This window comes from Anopheles maculipalpis, chromosome 3RL (genome assembly GCF_943734695.1).
Source record: "Anopheles maculipalpis chromosome 3RL, idAnoMacuDA_375_x, whole genome shotgun sequence".
In the NCBI taxonomy this organism is placed as follows: Eukaryota; Metazoa; Arthropoda; class Insecta; order Diptera; family Culicidae; genus Anopheles; species Anopheles maculipalpis.
The window spans coordinates 79,435,576-79,452,658 of record NC_064872.1 but is presented as its reverse complement, the minus strand read 5'-3'; the positions used below and the strand labels follow the sequence as shown (position 1 = coordinate 79,452,658).

Genomic DNA, 17,083 nt, shown 5'->3' with positions numbered 1-17,083 from the left:
AAATGGCATACACTGTACGCTACAAAGCCAGATGGGGTTGGAACACAATGGAAACTGAAACAGCGCTTGTACGGAATATTGCACGTAAGATGTATGGTTGCTTACAACATTGCATGCTTCCCTTTTTATTGTTAGCGGTCAATATGCTTTTGAAATGTGCTGAAAATACAAATATTGTATTTTTTAAATAGTATTATAGTAAAATCAAAAAGACAGACAGAAACAATTATATTTATCTAATGTTTTAGGCTTTATATCATATTAATTCACGGTATTCGATCACCTAGGACAAAGCCTAGGGAAAGTCTGAGGATGGGCCATTACTTAGGCTGTAATAAGTGCGGCCTGGTGGTAAGGCAATAACTGCATCGGTCTTCACGTGGCAGTACCGTGGTTCAAATTCCATCCTGACCATTCCCCTGTAGAGAGGATTGACTATCTAACTACGTAGATTAGTAAGTCCTAGTACCACTAGTAGCCTTTCGATAATTCATAATTTTATGATAAAAAAACACAAACCGTTGTTCTAATTTCCATTTAATAATACATCAGTGTCATATGAACTAGTTAAATAATGTAAAAAATAGAGGTATGTCTATGAGACATCAGGTCAGAATGTTTGAATTGTGAAGAAAACCAAAGAATACATTAACAACACGTTTTAACGTTTGATCTTATCATTGAGCGATCGATTCGCTTTGCGATCAATAAAAAAAAAACATTATACTGTGATCGAAATCAACCCCAAAATCGATGTCATCCCGAATTTATCCCTACAGAAAAAGAAGGAGAGAAAGTTGACGTATGTCAACATGTGTCCGCAGTAACTTTATGGTTTTGTCTCACATTATCTCGCTCATCGGCGTAACAGTGAGGTTCAAAAGAAAAAAAAATCGAAAAACGAGGCACGTCGAATTGGCAAGAGATTTACCCTACCCAACGTCCAATTAGAGCGAGATTCATGAAACATTCGATGAATAGTGAAGATGGCGCTCGATTTCGGGATGTGTGATACGAAAGAAGGACTTTCAGAAGAAATTTTCCTCATGCGAGAGGAAACAAGCAAATTATGAAACGACAGAGGTAACGTTTGTTCAATTGGATGGTCTTTTATGAAAGAGGAACTCTTATTCCGAGTATCACAAATTTACCAAGCACAATGTGTCATGCGAGCTAAGCAAACACAGTCAATTGATACTACTGACCTTGCTTCGTTTAGTCCTGCTGTTCCACTTTTCTGATGTTTCAAACCCGCAAAAGGTTGAGGTCAAAAAGTTAAAGCAAACTCCTAGTTAAAGGTTGCCATTTTGCGTTACTTTATGGCTCATGCTGAACGATTCCTTACCAAGACTGCCGGTTGTCAGCTGCATCGGGTTCAACGAGCGTACTGTCCGTTTGCTGGCCATGTCGTTTCTGGTTGGTTTTTGTGGTGACAGTTTATATCCTATATCCAAACCATCTAATACACTGCCTCGTAAAGGTGCACAACTTGTCAGCCACTTGGAAAAGATCGGTGGAGAGCTGTGGGTTGATTGTGAAACTTCAAGCGCAGTAGTGGGGTTGGGAAGTTTTTGCGGTTCCGAATTGAGCTCGTAAAATGATGCAATTTTTCTTAGTAATTTTTTATTGCGGTTTTGATGAAGGAAGCTTAGCTGATTTGGAAAATGCTCGCCCTATTGTTCTTGTGGTTTTATTTTTTTCTTGTTGTATATTTAAATTTGGTTTTTTTTTTTTATTACAAGATATTATACACTTTTTCACATACTTTGCTTCAGCAAAAATGCATTTAGTGCCCTATGGGGCTTCTTAAGTTTTACTCTCTTATAAGACTACAACATTATACCTCTTTTTTAGGATTTTAATTTTTTCTTAGCTTTGGTAAACTTAAATTATAGTTATATTGCGAAATTGATTTTTCAATTGAATTGTTTGCCTCTCAAATAGAAATATGAACGTTTTAATTGCGTCAAAAATGCTTTCTGACAGCTGACAATCAACCCATCCCATTAGTGGTGAGCCAGGCCAGCTCGTATAACAAGTTTTATATACATTTTTATTGTATTTTGAACCCTTTTTCACAACGTAGCAATGCACTTCCTCTATCCTCTATCTATTGCCAGTTAAGAGTATTAATTGTCCTACTAAGAAACTCTATCCATTATTCATAAAGCTTCCGCATTGCAATCCATCCGAAAACTATTTCGAGGAAAATCTCTACCCATCATTCACAATTAGATGCAACCGATTCTTCGACCCGCTCCGGTGCAGGGTTGAAAATTTCGAATGACTTCATCACACTCCATTAGAGCAGTGGTGTACGCGGTGTGCATCACCAGTATCAGCATCATCATCTGACGCTGCTGCTGTGGCGCATTGTTGTCCTTCGCGGCGCTGTGGATAACGTGTTTGCTATTTTTAACTATCAAATTCACCAATTTTCATACCATTCGAAAGAGCGAGAATTTCGGACGCGGCATGGCGCATCTTACCTGTGATATGGTGCGTGGTAGAGACGTACAGCAAAAAGGGAAATGGTAATGTAGTATGAAAATTAATACCGCTGCAAGGTGAATAATAAAAACGGCATACGGTAAGCTACCAGCATTCGTTGATCCGTTTTTGCACAATCGATTCGCTAAGGTGGTTGTTTGCATTGTTCGGGATGTTTCGGAATTTTTGCGGTAGTAATTTTAGCACACAGCTTGCCGCTTTTCACACTGTTGTCGTTCATGAATTGTCGCTTGTACTGTCCTTGATCTCGCTGTACTGCAAAGCCATGAACCGAAACTGAACACAGAAAGAGAATGTTTGCATGCCATACCGTTTACAACAAATTGTGTGCCGTGTTTGGTTTTTGTGTTTGAAAAATTCGTTTCTTTATTCTTATTTTATCCCGAACACATTGTTGCTGATGCGCACAATAAAATTATGTTTTGTTGATACATTCAAACAGAAGACGGCAAACAGATGACAGGGTATACAGCAAACTTGTACTTGATGACAGAGAGAAAAACGGTGCTGTTTTTGTGTTAACTTTTCTTTTGTGAAGAAAAAACAGAATGCACACACTTAATTGGTTTTGAATTTGAAACTGATAGGTTACACATTAACTCATAACAGTATGAAAATAGTGATCACAAAGCGGGAGCGATCCGGAAAGGCGCCCAATTGTAGTTCAGGCTTCAGTTCTTGAAGAATTCGTCGATCGCGGAACTGGAATCGAACGATGAGGATTTGATCGAGGACGAGATCGACGAGGAGGTGGATGAGCTGAACGAGGACGATACCACCTTACTGCTCGTAACAGAACTGACCAGCGAGGAGGACGACAGCAGGGAGGAAGCAAGTGCACCACCGTCCGACACTGACTCCGTAACGCTGCGCTCGGAGGCGAATGCAGATTCCGACTTTTCGTGCTTCTTCGTGATGGAGTTGGCCGACTCTTCGACCATGGATTTTTCGCTGGCCGAACCGTAGCTCTTCGACTGGGTGATGTTCTTCTCCGACACACCGTCCGCGGTACGTTCGGTGATCACCTCCTTCGAGATGACGGGCGTCGAGGTTTCCGTCAGCGTCATTTCCGTCTTGGTGGTGTTCTCGGCTAGGGCCATGGTGTTATGCTGGTGTAGCTGGGGAGAGAGGAAGAAAAAGAGGAAAATGAAGTCATTTGAACCTAATTCTGTCAAAATGGAAATCGATTGAGGTTATGTTTGGTTGGGTGGGCCAACGCCTAACATCGTGCTCACTATTGAACGAGTGTTAGACTTCACATCTCGATTGCTCGATCTTCACGCTAGTCTTCCATCAACAGACACTTAAGTGATGTGACTAAGAGGCAGAGAGGGAGAGAGAGAGGGCACCCTACACTGATGACTCGACCTGGGCTGGGAAAATCCGGGAAAACGTGGTCCTCGTGTCTCTACCACGAGGGCGTTATTTTTAAAACACCCATACAACAACTCTCCCTTCCGTATTATCTTACTGCAAATACGAACACGCCTGTCGGCGTGGAGCTTAAGACCGATCGGGTTGCATGTCTACGGCATGGTGGAAAACCTGGCACAGAATCATCCCTTCCTTATCCCAATCCCGATGAGATGAAGGCGATGATGATGAGAAATGATGTTTTTCCTTTAACGCCGTCTGATACTTAACTCGGCAAACAGGCAGAGGAACAACCGCTTGTTGACCCGTTCGGCCCCTTTTACCCTTGGTTTTTGGTGTGCGCTTTTGCGATACATTGTTTATTTACTTTCCTCTTCAAATGCAGCGTCAAATGGATCGGATCGTAGGGAAACGATCAAGTCAAGGACTTTGGAAGCGTTATTCCGTTTTCTTTTTGTTCTGGGATGATATAAGTCATCGAGGTGGGTATGGGTGTGTGTGTGTGTGTGTGTGTGTGTGTGTGTGTGTGTGTGTGTGTGTGTGTGTGTGTGTTTGTGTGTGTGTGTGTGTGTGTGTGTGTGTGTGTGTGTGTGTGTGTGTGTGTGTGTGTGTGTGTGTGTGTGTGTGTGTGTGTGTGTGTGTGTGTGTGTGTGTGTGTGTGTGTGTGTGTGTGTGTGTGTGTGTGTGTGTGTGTGTGTGTGTGTGTGTGTGTGTGTGTGTGTGTGTGTGTGTGTGTGTGTGTGTGTGTGTGTGTGTGTGTGTGTGTGTGTGTGTGTGTGTGTGTGTGTGTGTGTGTGTGTGTGTGTGTGTGTGTGTGTGTGTGTGTGTGTGTGTGTGTGTGTGTGTGTGTGTGTGTGTGTGTGTGTGTGTGTGTGTGTGTGTGTGTGTGTGTGTGTGTATTGCTTGTTTATGTTTAATTTGAATTAATTGGGTCCAATTACGTGTCGAATGGGGAAACATTAATTAAAAAAGGATGTTTGTTTTGCATGCGAAAAGAGAGCAGAAAGAAGGTCAATGAATGCATTAAAGGTTTTTTTCTTTAAAGAAAACACTAGAATGAAAATGGAATCAAACGGAAAGAAGGTGCCTAAAAAGAGACTCAAAAATTTCCTCAGCTTTTCCTTCTTGTACGCTGATTATTCACAAAGAACTACAAATTCCTACCCTAAATCAAACTACCCCTTGCGCCAAGCCAGGTAAGAAACTGGGGTGCTTAATTGTGTGTGGACAGAACATTCCACACAATTTGGCCGCACTTGCCGGGCTGACAGCCCGTAACATGTGTGCGCTATTTGTGCGCTCCTCACTGTCTGCCACATTTTTTTTTTTTTGCTCTGACCGACAACCACACACTGTACACCCCTAAAACGCGAGTAATGCGTGGTGAAACAAATCTACCCACAGTAGTGGTGGAAGGAAGTATTATAAATTGTAAAACAGGACCGTGACGGTTAATATACTACTGCGTACTGTAGAAGAATGGAACACCACAATACCCAGCAGCACGGTGTTTGGGAGCTGAAACATTAAAATTGTTTCGTGAAAATGAATATAGCAAAAATGAAGGGAGAAAGAACTGGAAAATGTTACGTCGTGTTAGACACGGTTAGTTCCAACACGGCTCATACACGCGGGCTCATGTTCATAAACAAAGTGCGAAGGTTTTATGAAATATTTCGCCATGTGTGTGTGTGTGTTTGGTAGGTCTGTTCGGGCAACAAAATGTCACCAATTATAATCAACATTCTTCGGTGGAAAATGAATTACATAAACGAGGTGCGAAATGATGCGCCAGATATGAGTTGGAGTTGAAAAATTAGAATAGAGTAACGTGAACGTGTAGTGTTTTGTTTCTGGGAGGGGGGACGATGTTGTTCAGTAGTCTTCTCTTGTTTTTTTTCTATTAAATGATTTAACGACTTAAATTTATTTTATGTTTAACAAATTAGAATGTTCTTACTCATTTATAGAGAGGTGAAACTGTTCACATCTACTTTCCTTTTAATTTATAAAAAGTAATATTTTCAAACAAAAGCTTCCATACGTTGTATGATTTATGTACCGGAAGAGACATTACACATGATGGTTTCATCCATTAAATTCTGCAAACGCTGGCAAAACCAAGCATAACAACGGTAAGAGAGCATGTGATAAAGATGGAAAAAGAGGTTACCTAATTGTGGAATATTCACCGGAAAAGGGAGTAAAGGATAACGAGAAACTATTCAAATGGCTGGTTCCGTGTGTAACGCGGTTATAAATTTCAATGGCTGTATCAAATACATTCTTAGGTTTTATTTAAAAGCTCAAACATGCTCAAATACTTTAACAATAAAATACTCTATGGCATTTTTATAAACTGTATTACAAACTCTTTAAACGTTATGAATTTCAGATGATAGTTTGTTAAAGAATATCAACCAATCTTCTTTAGATAATAATAATTTAGAATATATTTATTTAAAGATTGTCACTTTGTTTTTAACATATTAGTTATAAGTTCCACAAGAATTATTTCTTAATTAGATAAATGTGGTGCATTTTTTATTTGTGTACAAGTGAAGCATTGTTTTAAGTTTCCTTTCTTTTGACTATCACGTCGTAGATATAAAAGTCATAGATCATTAAGGATGAATAATAATGCTATAATGTTAAAGCATCAGTTCATCAATTCTATTTTTACTACAAAATGCTAATTGCCTCCAAGCGATGAGCACCACTCATATTTTTATAACTTAATTGCACTGCTTTTTTACTAAGGAAAGATAATCTACTAAGGAGCTAATAAAAAAAACTTGTTTGTGATCAATAAATTGCAAATAATAGTCAAAATAGTCAAAACTTTGCAACGCACCCAATAGTACCGCCGCCGGCAACAGCTGGTTGGGTCCTGGGTTCCATTAACACTGACCACCTGGCGCAATAAATTCAATTCCATCTGTTTTAGCCCCATTCCAGCCGGTCAGTCGGTCCGTCAGCCGATCCTACGCACCTACAAGGTGTCAGAAATGATAAACCCTTCCAACGCCATTCTCGCTACCCACACCGGTTCGCTATCATTGAACCATCATTACCAACTGTAAGCCGGTCGTATGCTATTCGCCAAACATAATTCTTCAACACCCGGCGAAGCGAATATTTAAACCTTGGCTATAGCGTAGGTACAAGTGGAACGATTTGCAATGCAATAAAACTGCGAGTTGGTTGGATTTCTTGCTGCGAAACTGCACGATCTTAGCTCTCCCATTACCGGTTCGGTTTTGGCGTGTTGGCGCACCCTATCACTTCGCGGAAGCTGGCTACTTTGGCGATGCAGTATTTTGTGAAGTAGTCACGCAAAATGGATCGTGTTCGTGATGCGATGGTTGTCCGGTGGATGGGACAAACACAAGGGTGTTAAACCGATGAATCATCCCTTTCGGAACCTCGAGAAATGAATGCTTAACTAAGCGTTAACGTGCAGGACAGCGAGGATAAGATCATGCACCGGAAGCAACCGAGACGTGACTCAGCTGGCGCGACATCCGAAACCCACCCAGCCGTCTGTGGGCATCAAATTCCAAACCCTTCAGACTCGGCCCACATTTAGGCGCACACACACACACACTAGCATGTACACACCGAGTGGGAAAGAATTCTCGAAAAACTCGCTCCCTCATTCGCTAAACGAACGCTTCGTCAGCTGCTTAATCCACGCTTAATTAATATGTAATTCAAAAATGCAGCCGGGCCACAAGGGTGCCTTTCTTTATTATTTTTATAGCCTCCACAAATTGGCGCAAGTGCAATTTGCATTTGGTGGGTGTTTTAATTTATGATCTGCCGCTTGCTCCTTTATTCTTTTCTTGTTCTGCGACAGTTAGGGCATTAATTTAAAGCGCCAGACATTAACCAGACGCACGGCGCAAGGCAAACTTCAAATGAGGTTGCTCTGTACGCGGTGCGATTGTGTTAAATTGTGTTTGTGAGCTAGATCTTTTACCTTATCTAGCTCATGCTCAATGTATCACTGATAGCAACACAATCAAAGAACGTTTCCTTTCTTTTGATTTTTTATTTTATCAATAATCCCATTCTTACCAATCTCGCTTGCAATGCGATAAGATTTGGTGCACTTTTGATGGTTCCTTTTTGTGCGCCATTCCAATCACAACGCAAAGTGAATCACTTTCTGTGATAAGATAGTGAATTGTATTGAGTGTTGCAATTGCGATGGCACTTGTCAGAATCAGCATGATATAGTGCAATCTTAATTCTACACTGTTGAAAATTTTTTTTTTTTAGGGTGAGGATACATATTGTTATCAGTGCTGTCCATTGTATCAGCTTCAATTTATTGTATAAAGTATGTTTTAACTTTAAAAATTGAATTTCCTTCTAAACTGTTTACTCCCTTAATCTTTGTGCAAATAAATTCTAAAAGTTTTTATTCCGATAGAATAGCTTGTCCATATTGCTACTACAAAAGATAACGTTGAAACTTGAAATAATAAAAAAAACCTAAAATAAAACCTGTTAAAAAAAAGATATCAAACTTTTTTCATAATAATTGCTTTTGAAATTTGATAATACGGTACTGGACCATAAAAATCAATTGTAAATAATATTGAAATGCGGAAGAATTCCGATTTCTTTTGAAAAATTGATAAACTGACATATAAAACATCGTAAGCAAAAATCAAAATTTCAGTCAACTAAACAAATGACAAAAATATTTTAATTTTTAAATAGGTTTCCTTTAACCAGTGAATGTTATAAAAAAATTTAAAATAAAATATTTTTTTATAAAAAAGCAATAAGACAAGTTAACAAACTAGAACAATAAACGACACCGTTTATGCCAAACGAAACTAAAATTTATTATTAGAAATCACTGTGCACAAATCGATAAAACGCTACGTCGAGAATGGATGACTGAGAAGAATTTCCATACACTGGCAAAAAAATCGATAATATTTCTGTGTTGTCCTTACAAGAGCCTCGTAACAGTAACTACACCACAGTACAGTTCGTGCAAACGTTAAACCTTCCATCCTATTCACTTCTTATTCCAATTAACTTAATTCATAGAAATAATTGTCTTCACCTTCATGATACTCATCACACGAATCACTTCACAATCGATTGCTTCAGATCCTTGAACAAACTAAACACGGCTACAAAAAAATTACTCACCTTCAACTGTTGTAAAGATTGATTCTTTAAAAAAACTGTTTAACTGCTTGCAGCTGTTGCGCTGTGTGTTCCTTTCCCGTGCACGGTTTAACTCAGACTGGTTTCTACCCGGCAAATTGATTCACGTTTAGCTTCCCGGCACGTTAACTCGTCACACAATCAACCACACACATACACAGCAATAAAAAAAGGCAAACCCTCTTGAAGTCTCTCCCCAAACACGAACAATATACACAATCGCAGACGCACAAAAATAGCCTTCACGATGTTCCTCTCACGCCGCAACGAGATCTCAGTGTGGTTTCGCCGTGATGAACCACGATCGCGATCTTTTAAAGCATCGCATCCTCCCCAACCAGACAAACAATCGTCGATCGAATGCACACAAACACTACGAAGACAACCATTTGTGCCACCCATGATGTGACAACCCTGCAACACAATCATCTCTCGCTAGCTGAAGTGTTTGTAGCAAAATTGTTGCTTGTTTTGGGTATTGGGTCGTCTGAGCCAAAGGCATTACATTAAGCTGAATCATCGCGGTTATGTTTAGGATCCGTACGGTAGATGATTCGTTGTCATCTCGCACAGTTTATAGTTCATTGACAAGGCTAAAATGAAACACGCTCTTGGGGAAAGAGACTATGACAGAGTCCAAGAGAAATAAAATGAACCGTAATTAGCAACCGTGAAGATGAAGACGTTCTGGTGTTTTGTTTTGCCGATTTGTTTACTTTTACTTTCTATCATGCAGAAAATGTACAAGCAACGGAAACCAGTAAACAAATGGTTTTGTAGAGTTGGTCGACTTTCACTGTTCTGTCTGTTTGCTCAGTTGCAGCAACAGTGCAGTTTGCGATGCGTCAAAAACCCGGCGAATAGTAAATCAAACCGCGGGAATTTATTTCACACGCGAAAAACTCATCATTTGTCACCCGGTTGATCGGTGCGCGGATTTGTTGTGGTGCTGGTGACGATGACTGTACTAAATTGCTTTCGGTATTTGCATAGCATTGAGTTGAGTCAGTACTTTTTAATAGCAGTTATTCGTGTAAAATGAGGATACTTTTTAACAACGGGAATGAAATATACTTGTTGGTTTGCCGGACGTGTTCATCGGATGAAGACATTGTTGGAAGGTCAAAGCGCGATGAACCGTTGACAACTCCTCGCATTGATTAATTTTTTTTTATTGCCCTGTTGCTCGTAGGTCCTCAATAGTATTTGATTAAAAATTAGCAGGCAATTCACTTCCGCGAACAAACGAGATTCGAGATTTTGGGGGCGGCCGGGAAAAGGATTCAGAGGGAGGCTGTCTCTACATTCTAGGGAAAATTAACTTCGGAGTAGTTTCAGGCTCTAATGAATCTATTTCAACTTTTTTTTTGACTAAATATCCTTAGTCCAAACTGTTTACTTCTTACTTTACTCTAAACAACGCAGTCGATCTCAGCATTAGCATAAATAATCTTGAACTGATCCAGCGTAGCACATTTTGAGACCACTGAATTATTGTTCTTGTGTCATTTTTTCCTGCTTTTTTTTTGTGATAACTTTTCTGTAAAGGTTTTTTGGAATTATTGCTACTAGCTAAATTACGATAATTATGTAGGTTACATTAGACTAGTCAATTTTATATGATAAATAATAAAATAATAATAATAAGCTTTTCATAAAAATTATTGATAAAAATCAGGCATCTCAAACTAGGAAAATTATTGTTAAAAATTACACGTGCGGTACTTATCATTTATAGACACAAACGGAAAAACTGTACATTAAAAATAAAATTCAAAAACTCTTCAACAATGGAGACGCCAAGTGATTCACTTGAACTATTTTAATTCTTTAGGTTTTTTACTTACCTTCCCGCACTGCACAATCCAATCGCTTTCAAACCCATTAAGAAGTAATCATGTTATCATTATCCAGCAAACAATAATAAATGCCATAATTGCTCGTTCAACTTCTTCGTCCGCTGCACAATCTTAAACAACGTACAACAACATTTCCTCGGGAAGATGTTTGTGCGTGGAACAAGTTTTTCCCCATTTCCCTAGGGATTGAAGAAATGTTTTATTTGCCATTTTGCTCCGCAGTTTTCTCAAGCTGAAGTAGCATAACCTTAAACGAAACGCTGGTGGAAAAGTGTTTTCTTATCATTTAATTACATTTGCCCCACAAAGTTAAACCGAGGTGCAATTTAGTTGGAAGGATTTATAGAACGTAAGTTCAAATTGATTCGCTCATTGCAATGTAGTAAGTTTATGCAATGGTACATTGCAATGTATCACAGCGGGAACAATCCAACGATAAATCATGCAAACAGAGCGTGCACCGAACATACACTGTGCCCGGAACATGATTGCAAAAGCCGAAGGTCAAATGTACATGAACCAAATCTTCTAGCCTAGTAGAGCCTACGGTTCTGCTTGTACGGTTCCCGTTTCCGAACACATGTAACGATGTTGGCTTAATGGTCACGCTAGTCAGTCCCGGGACTATATCGTTTCCAGTAACAAAGATCAAATAGCAGCCAGGAAACGCGATACTTCATCTTCATTGTTTTGTGGCGCGGCAAGGACAATGGGTTCCGGGAGACAACGCTCAAGTGGTGACAGCATTCACCTGCAGCAACATCAACATGCTTCGTTTCACTACTGATGAGTCTCCCCCGTCCCTTGTGAGGAAGAGATCTTATGAACAAGAAAAGCACAATGAAGTCGAGTCTACACGGCCCTTTACACGGTGATCCTTTTGCATAAGATTTATAGCCTAGTGAAAAGGGCAAGCTTTAAGTATCCTTACACATTTTCTCTGGAACGCCCTTCGCCCAGCCCAAAAGTACTTCAAAGGATGGCTGAACAACTTCCGAACAAGTAGCGTTTTCGGATGAATAGAACAGATGAAATAAATCGTACGCCATGCAGAGGTTAAGGACTGTTAAATTTGTTACCATGACGATGATTTTATTTTTAGCACACACTGTACGTGGTTTGTAGTTCAATAGTAAAAGAGGGACATCGTTTTAAAATCGCTAAAGTGGTTGTAACTTATGGAACCTATTTTATAGCGCCTAAATATGATCTATTTAAATGTCATATTACTGTTCACTTAATAAGTTTGTGTGTGTTTGTTTGTGCCTGTATTTTTTTTTTACGTTTTTGGACCGACATGACAACTATGTTTTACATCAAAGTTATTACAGCCTCTTTATTGGCGTTTTACAGCACCTTTTAGACTTCTACCAACGGTTTACTTTATGGCTAAAATGAAGTGAGAGGATATAGTTTATGTCGTTTTGTTTCGCATGCTTATAGAAATAGATTTATTAATGTGTTTAAGGTTCAAACTACCGTTTTACCGTGTTTTGGTTAATAGCAGGACAGCAGAAGCTATTAGTAAATGTAGCTTAACATTTTTTGTTGTGATTTCTTTTTGGGTTTTTAGCTTCTGTTCGACAAAGGACAAACTTTTGCTTTAATACTGACTGAAGGGACCTTGTACACCACTCATCGTTTTTCGTTCGTTTACTGGTTAGCATTTTATTGTCTTTACTTTCCAATTTTCCTAGTCTACTTTCAATTTCTGTTTGTTTCCTTTTTCTTCCTCTTTTACTTTCATCCTTCCAATGCTGTTGTCAGTCACTTACTTTTATGCAATTGTTAAAAACAGTTTAACGTTTTTCAAATGTTTTCGTTTTGTTTTTCCATTCGTTTACACATTATTTACCAACAATATAAAACTAGTAACACGTTAAGGATTTATGTTTTTTATTATTGATTTTCTTCTCTTTATTACCTTTTCTCTATACTTCTATTTGGCACCTAGCACAACGTTAAAAACAAACACACACGCGCGCATGTTAACCCTTCGGGTACATTTTCTTTGGATTATTGTATTTCATATGTTTGCTTCTTCTTTTTCTGTTTATATAAACCTTTTCCACAAATCACTCACGCTCGGTACAAAATTACGGTAGGAACGTTAGCTGGGCAAAAATAAAAACCAATCATTCTTCATCCTGAATTTGTTTTACTTTTTCGTTTATCATTCCCGTTTTTCCTTCTTTGTCATCTTTTTGCTTCATTAATTTCTTAACAAGTGCAGTTTATCTAAAAAATCAAAAACATTGACACATACACATATATAAATACGCTGTACTATGTGTTTGCAATACATCCTTTTGGTTTAAAGTTATTGTTGGCATTTTTTTATTATCTTGCTCGCCGATATTTCATCCTACAGGCGCTAACATTTGCTTAAGCATTTAACAACTCTTTTTTGTGGTGTATTTTTTTGTTTTGTTTTTTGAATCCTTTTTTCTCTCATCGATATAACTACTCTAGATTAAAATCTGTGGGTGTTTGCACGTTTTAGGTAGTTGATGTGTATTGTCATTGGGTATGTTTGTGGTTTTAGTGGTTTTCGTGGTGGTGGAGTGCGTGTGTTCTCGGTGTTGTGCTCTATCTTTCCCTTTTCTTGCATTATATTATACCATCCACTACCACTAAAACACTCTAGTGACTGAGAAGAGGAAATGGATGCTACTTCAACAAGCTAACATCGCTTACACGTACACACACACACACACACACACACATACATTTCGTTTCGTCGTTTATTATCATTCAATTCTAGTCTTTCCAGTGGTTGGCTTTCTATTTTTCCAAAAGCTTTTTATTATTATTTTCTTCCTGGCACTACAATCTAAGAAAACATGTAAATATAACATGCATACAATTACGTGGTTTTGCTTTCCGTTTTATTACACACCGCCAAACAATCGAGCAGCAAACCGGGCAGCATACGTTCAGATGCTCGCTTTAAATATTCAACACGCCTGTAATAAATTTATTGTCCACAGTTCTACTGGTAATGTCTTTTGGGTTTTCCTTTTCACTAGCTTCCTACACTACTTGGCTAAGTTCTAGTTATTTTCTGTTTTTTTTTCTTCTTTTATACGTTCAACATTCATCAACAGGTTTGTTTGTTTGTTTGTTTTTGTTTAGTTCTTTTACTTTTGTTATCACAGCTAATACTACCGATTTACATCGCGCGGGTATAAATACGCTTCTGTTGGATGGTTGGGTGCTACTGAAGTGTACGACAGCAGTTCTATGGTTTATGTATTATTGCACGTGCACACTACAGACGGCATTGCTGCTGTCGAGGAGCTTTTGGGACAGCTACGTTACACGCAAACACACCCTAATACCGATACCGGCAGCTCGTCTACGGGGATCGCTAAGCGTACCCTAGTTATTGTGCTGTTACATGAAATTCGCTCTACCGATCATTATTTATTCTTAATTTGCTTTTATTTCTTTTTCTCAACATTGGAGGAGCTTTTTATGAACAGAGAAAAGCTTCAGAAAACAGAAAAATAAAACAAAAAGTGGAAAAATCAATTGCCATCCCATGTATCGAATCAAGTCACGTTCACGTGATAGCATCTTTCACACTAAAGAACGTTTCGATTCCCATTCTAGCAGCAGAAACTAATCGATTTCTTCTGGTAGCAAATGGTTGGGAAAATTAATTACACTCTCATTTTCCAAACCACTTGTCACTGCTCCGGTCCAGGTCAGCTGTGAGCATTTGCATTGGGCCTGGTACACATAGTAGTACAAGGCTGAGCTGGATCTGGTTTGGCAGAGAACTTGTATCGAGCTTCTTATCCGAAAGGGTACCAGAAGTGTTTGAATTGACTTGTTAATTATCGTTTTTGCATGGCACTGTTGAATTTAGTGCAGAACGGTCGAGTGAACCAGCGAAGGCTACCCTTCAAGCTCATGTAGAGGAGTAACTGACACGCAACGAACCATGGAAGTAGGCCGTTTGGGAGAAATTCAATTTGTGTCACACTTACAGTCCTTCGCAGCAGTGCAGCTTCCCACATCCCAGAAAACCTTTCCTAATGGTATTACATCCAGTGGCTAGGAGAAACTTTTCCCAGACGAGATGGTGTTGAATTGCAACGATCGCATTGCTGAGCCTAATCCTTTAGAAAGGATTATAGAGGAAGCGTGCGTTGTATTGTTGTTTTTGGACAGAGCAAGAGAAAAGGTACAGCGAAAAAAATCGTTTTGCTATTCTTAGTGCAGCGAAGATTTTGGAAAAACATACTTGTAACGCTTGCAATGTATGATTGAATCGTTCCAAGGACGATTCTTTAAAATTTGAGTTAGTTTTTACTAATTTAAGGTATACTTCTAGCGAGTTTAAACGATGATTGATGTACAAATATGTCGTTCATCCATATACTTTGCATAACACAAATTTGTCAACACCCCAGATAAACCGTGACAATCTCTCAGAAAGCCGTTGGACAGCACACGAAATCGACAGCTGTTTACTAGCAGCACGGATAATCAGAATATTACACAGTAGAGTGGCTTTTTCAACATGTTTTCCCCTTCAGCATTTAATGGACAAAGGATTTTATTCAGGATTAATTAACAGAATGACGGAGCAAATATCTAAAACTCCGTTCCTTGATCAACATTAACAGCTCATTTATAAAATGCCCTGTATTATTCGTCTGGGACAAAGAAATGACGAATTTAGGACTTGCTTTAAATTAATGTTTGTTTCAGGATAAGCCACAAAAAAGAGGAAAGTCCCGATATGTTCATTATTTACGTATTAAACTGAGTAAATTTAATTGTTTTAAATTTCTAGGAATTTAAGGTCAAAATTTTAGTTTAGAGCACGTCCGGGTTTGAAGAAAAATATGAATAAACTACATTCAACCATATTCCTAAATAGAGCAAAGCATCCGCTTATTGTTGGCAAAACCAGTTCACCCTCCAAAATCGCGAATCAAAACGTCGAGAGAGCATTAAAGTAATTTCCTTTTTTTTTGGGAAAAAGGATTTCCTTTTTTATTTCCTACTTTTCCAAAAAATAAGTAAATTTTCAAGGCCACACATACCGCTCGACCAGGAAGGACAAGATTAGCCGAAGCAATAAAAAGTAACAGGATGAACGACGGAACATAAAAATAAACAGATGTTAGTATCAGTAGCAAAAGGACACTGCCAAAAGCTTTGGGGAGGTTTCCTTTGACGAAAAAAAAACCCATGGTAGCCCCAAATCATGCCACTTGAATGGCTTGGAAAATGAGAAGAAAATCCTTATCCGATGGCAGCGAGCGAAACAGGTTTCCACTGCAAAGAAAAAACCCCTTGCAAAAGTGTAACAACCGGGAACCGGGTCGTTTTTTGGTTTTTGACGGAAAAAAACGCGCAAAGCGTGAATGCCTGTGGCAATTGCATGGGAGTGAAGATGGAAGAATGATATTTTTGGTCATTCCAGAATCGAAAAAAAGGGAAATGAGGGGGAAAAGTTATTCAAAACCTTCCACCGCAGGGAGCAACGTTAAGAAGGAAATTTTGAAAGCAAAGCAGAAAGAATAGGAAGTGACGGTCGGAACGTAGATGGTGGATGGTACGTTTAGTTGTTTGGAAAATTAGCCACACTTTGGTAACTGGCACCAACTACCAACGGAGAAGCTTTTTTCCTCTTCTGCTAGTGCTTATCAATAAAAAGCCATTAAACGGGATTGATTTCAATTGTGGGAATAAAAAAGGCGCAAGGATTTTTAACGACCGGAAAACAAGAAACCAGTACAATGTGAAGAGTTTTCTTATCGTGGCGGATTAACGAAACAAGCTGCTTTTCGACTGTTGCCTTTTCACGTTGTACAACTTCTGGACGTTAAAGTTTCAGGGCCAATCGTTGAGACTCATTGCTTTGTACTGCCATCCCTGTGCGACCGGAAACAGTTGGCCAAGCTGTACGACAACTTGTTCTTTTCCGGGTGATTAGTTGGTTTTACTCCGTCTTAACGAGCTGGTGAGCTCGCACAAATAATTGCTCCTTTTAAGAAGGGGTGGAAAAAAAGAACGAAACATTTTTCCATTCCGCAATACGATACAGACAATTGATTTTAAAATGGGAATGAAAAATATTTTCAAATAAAAAATAATATTTAAAAAAAGATAAATGATTTCCCACA

General features: G+C 38.9%; 2 protein-coding genes across 2 annotated transcripts in view; one reads left to right on the top strand and one right to left on the bottom strand.

Annotated features, from left to right (window-relative positions):
• LOC126561400 (uncharacterized) overlaps nucleotides 1-17,083 on the top strand; it is a 112,298-nt gene that overhangs the window by 11,794 nt on the left and 83,421 nt on the right. The gene's annotated exons all lie outside the window — the stretch shown is intronic.
• LOC126563246 (uncharacterized) lies at nucleotides 3,180-3,622 on the bottom strand. Its single transcript, XM_050219875.1, has one exon. The coding sequence runs from the start codon at nucleotides 3,609-3,611 to the stop codon at nucleotides 3,183-3,185; it is 429 nt and encodes a 142-aa protein (XP_050075832.1). The 5' UTR covers nucleotides 3,612-3,622; the 3' UTR covers nucleotides 3,180-3,182.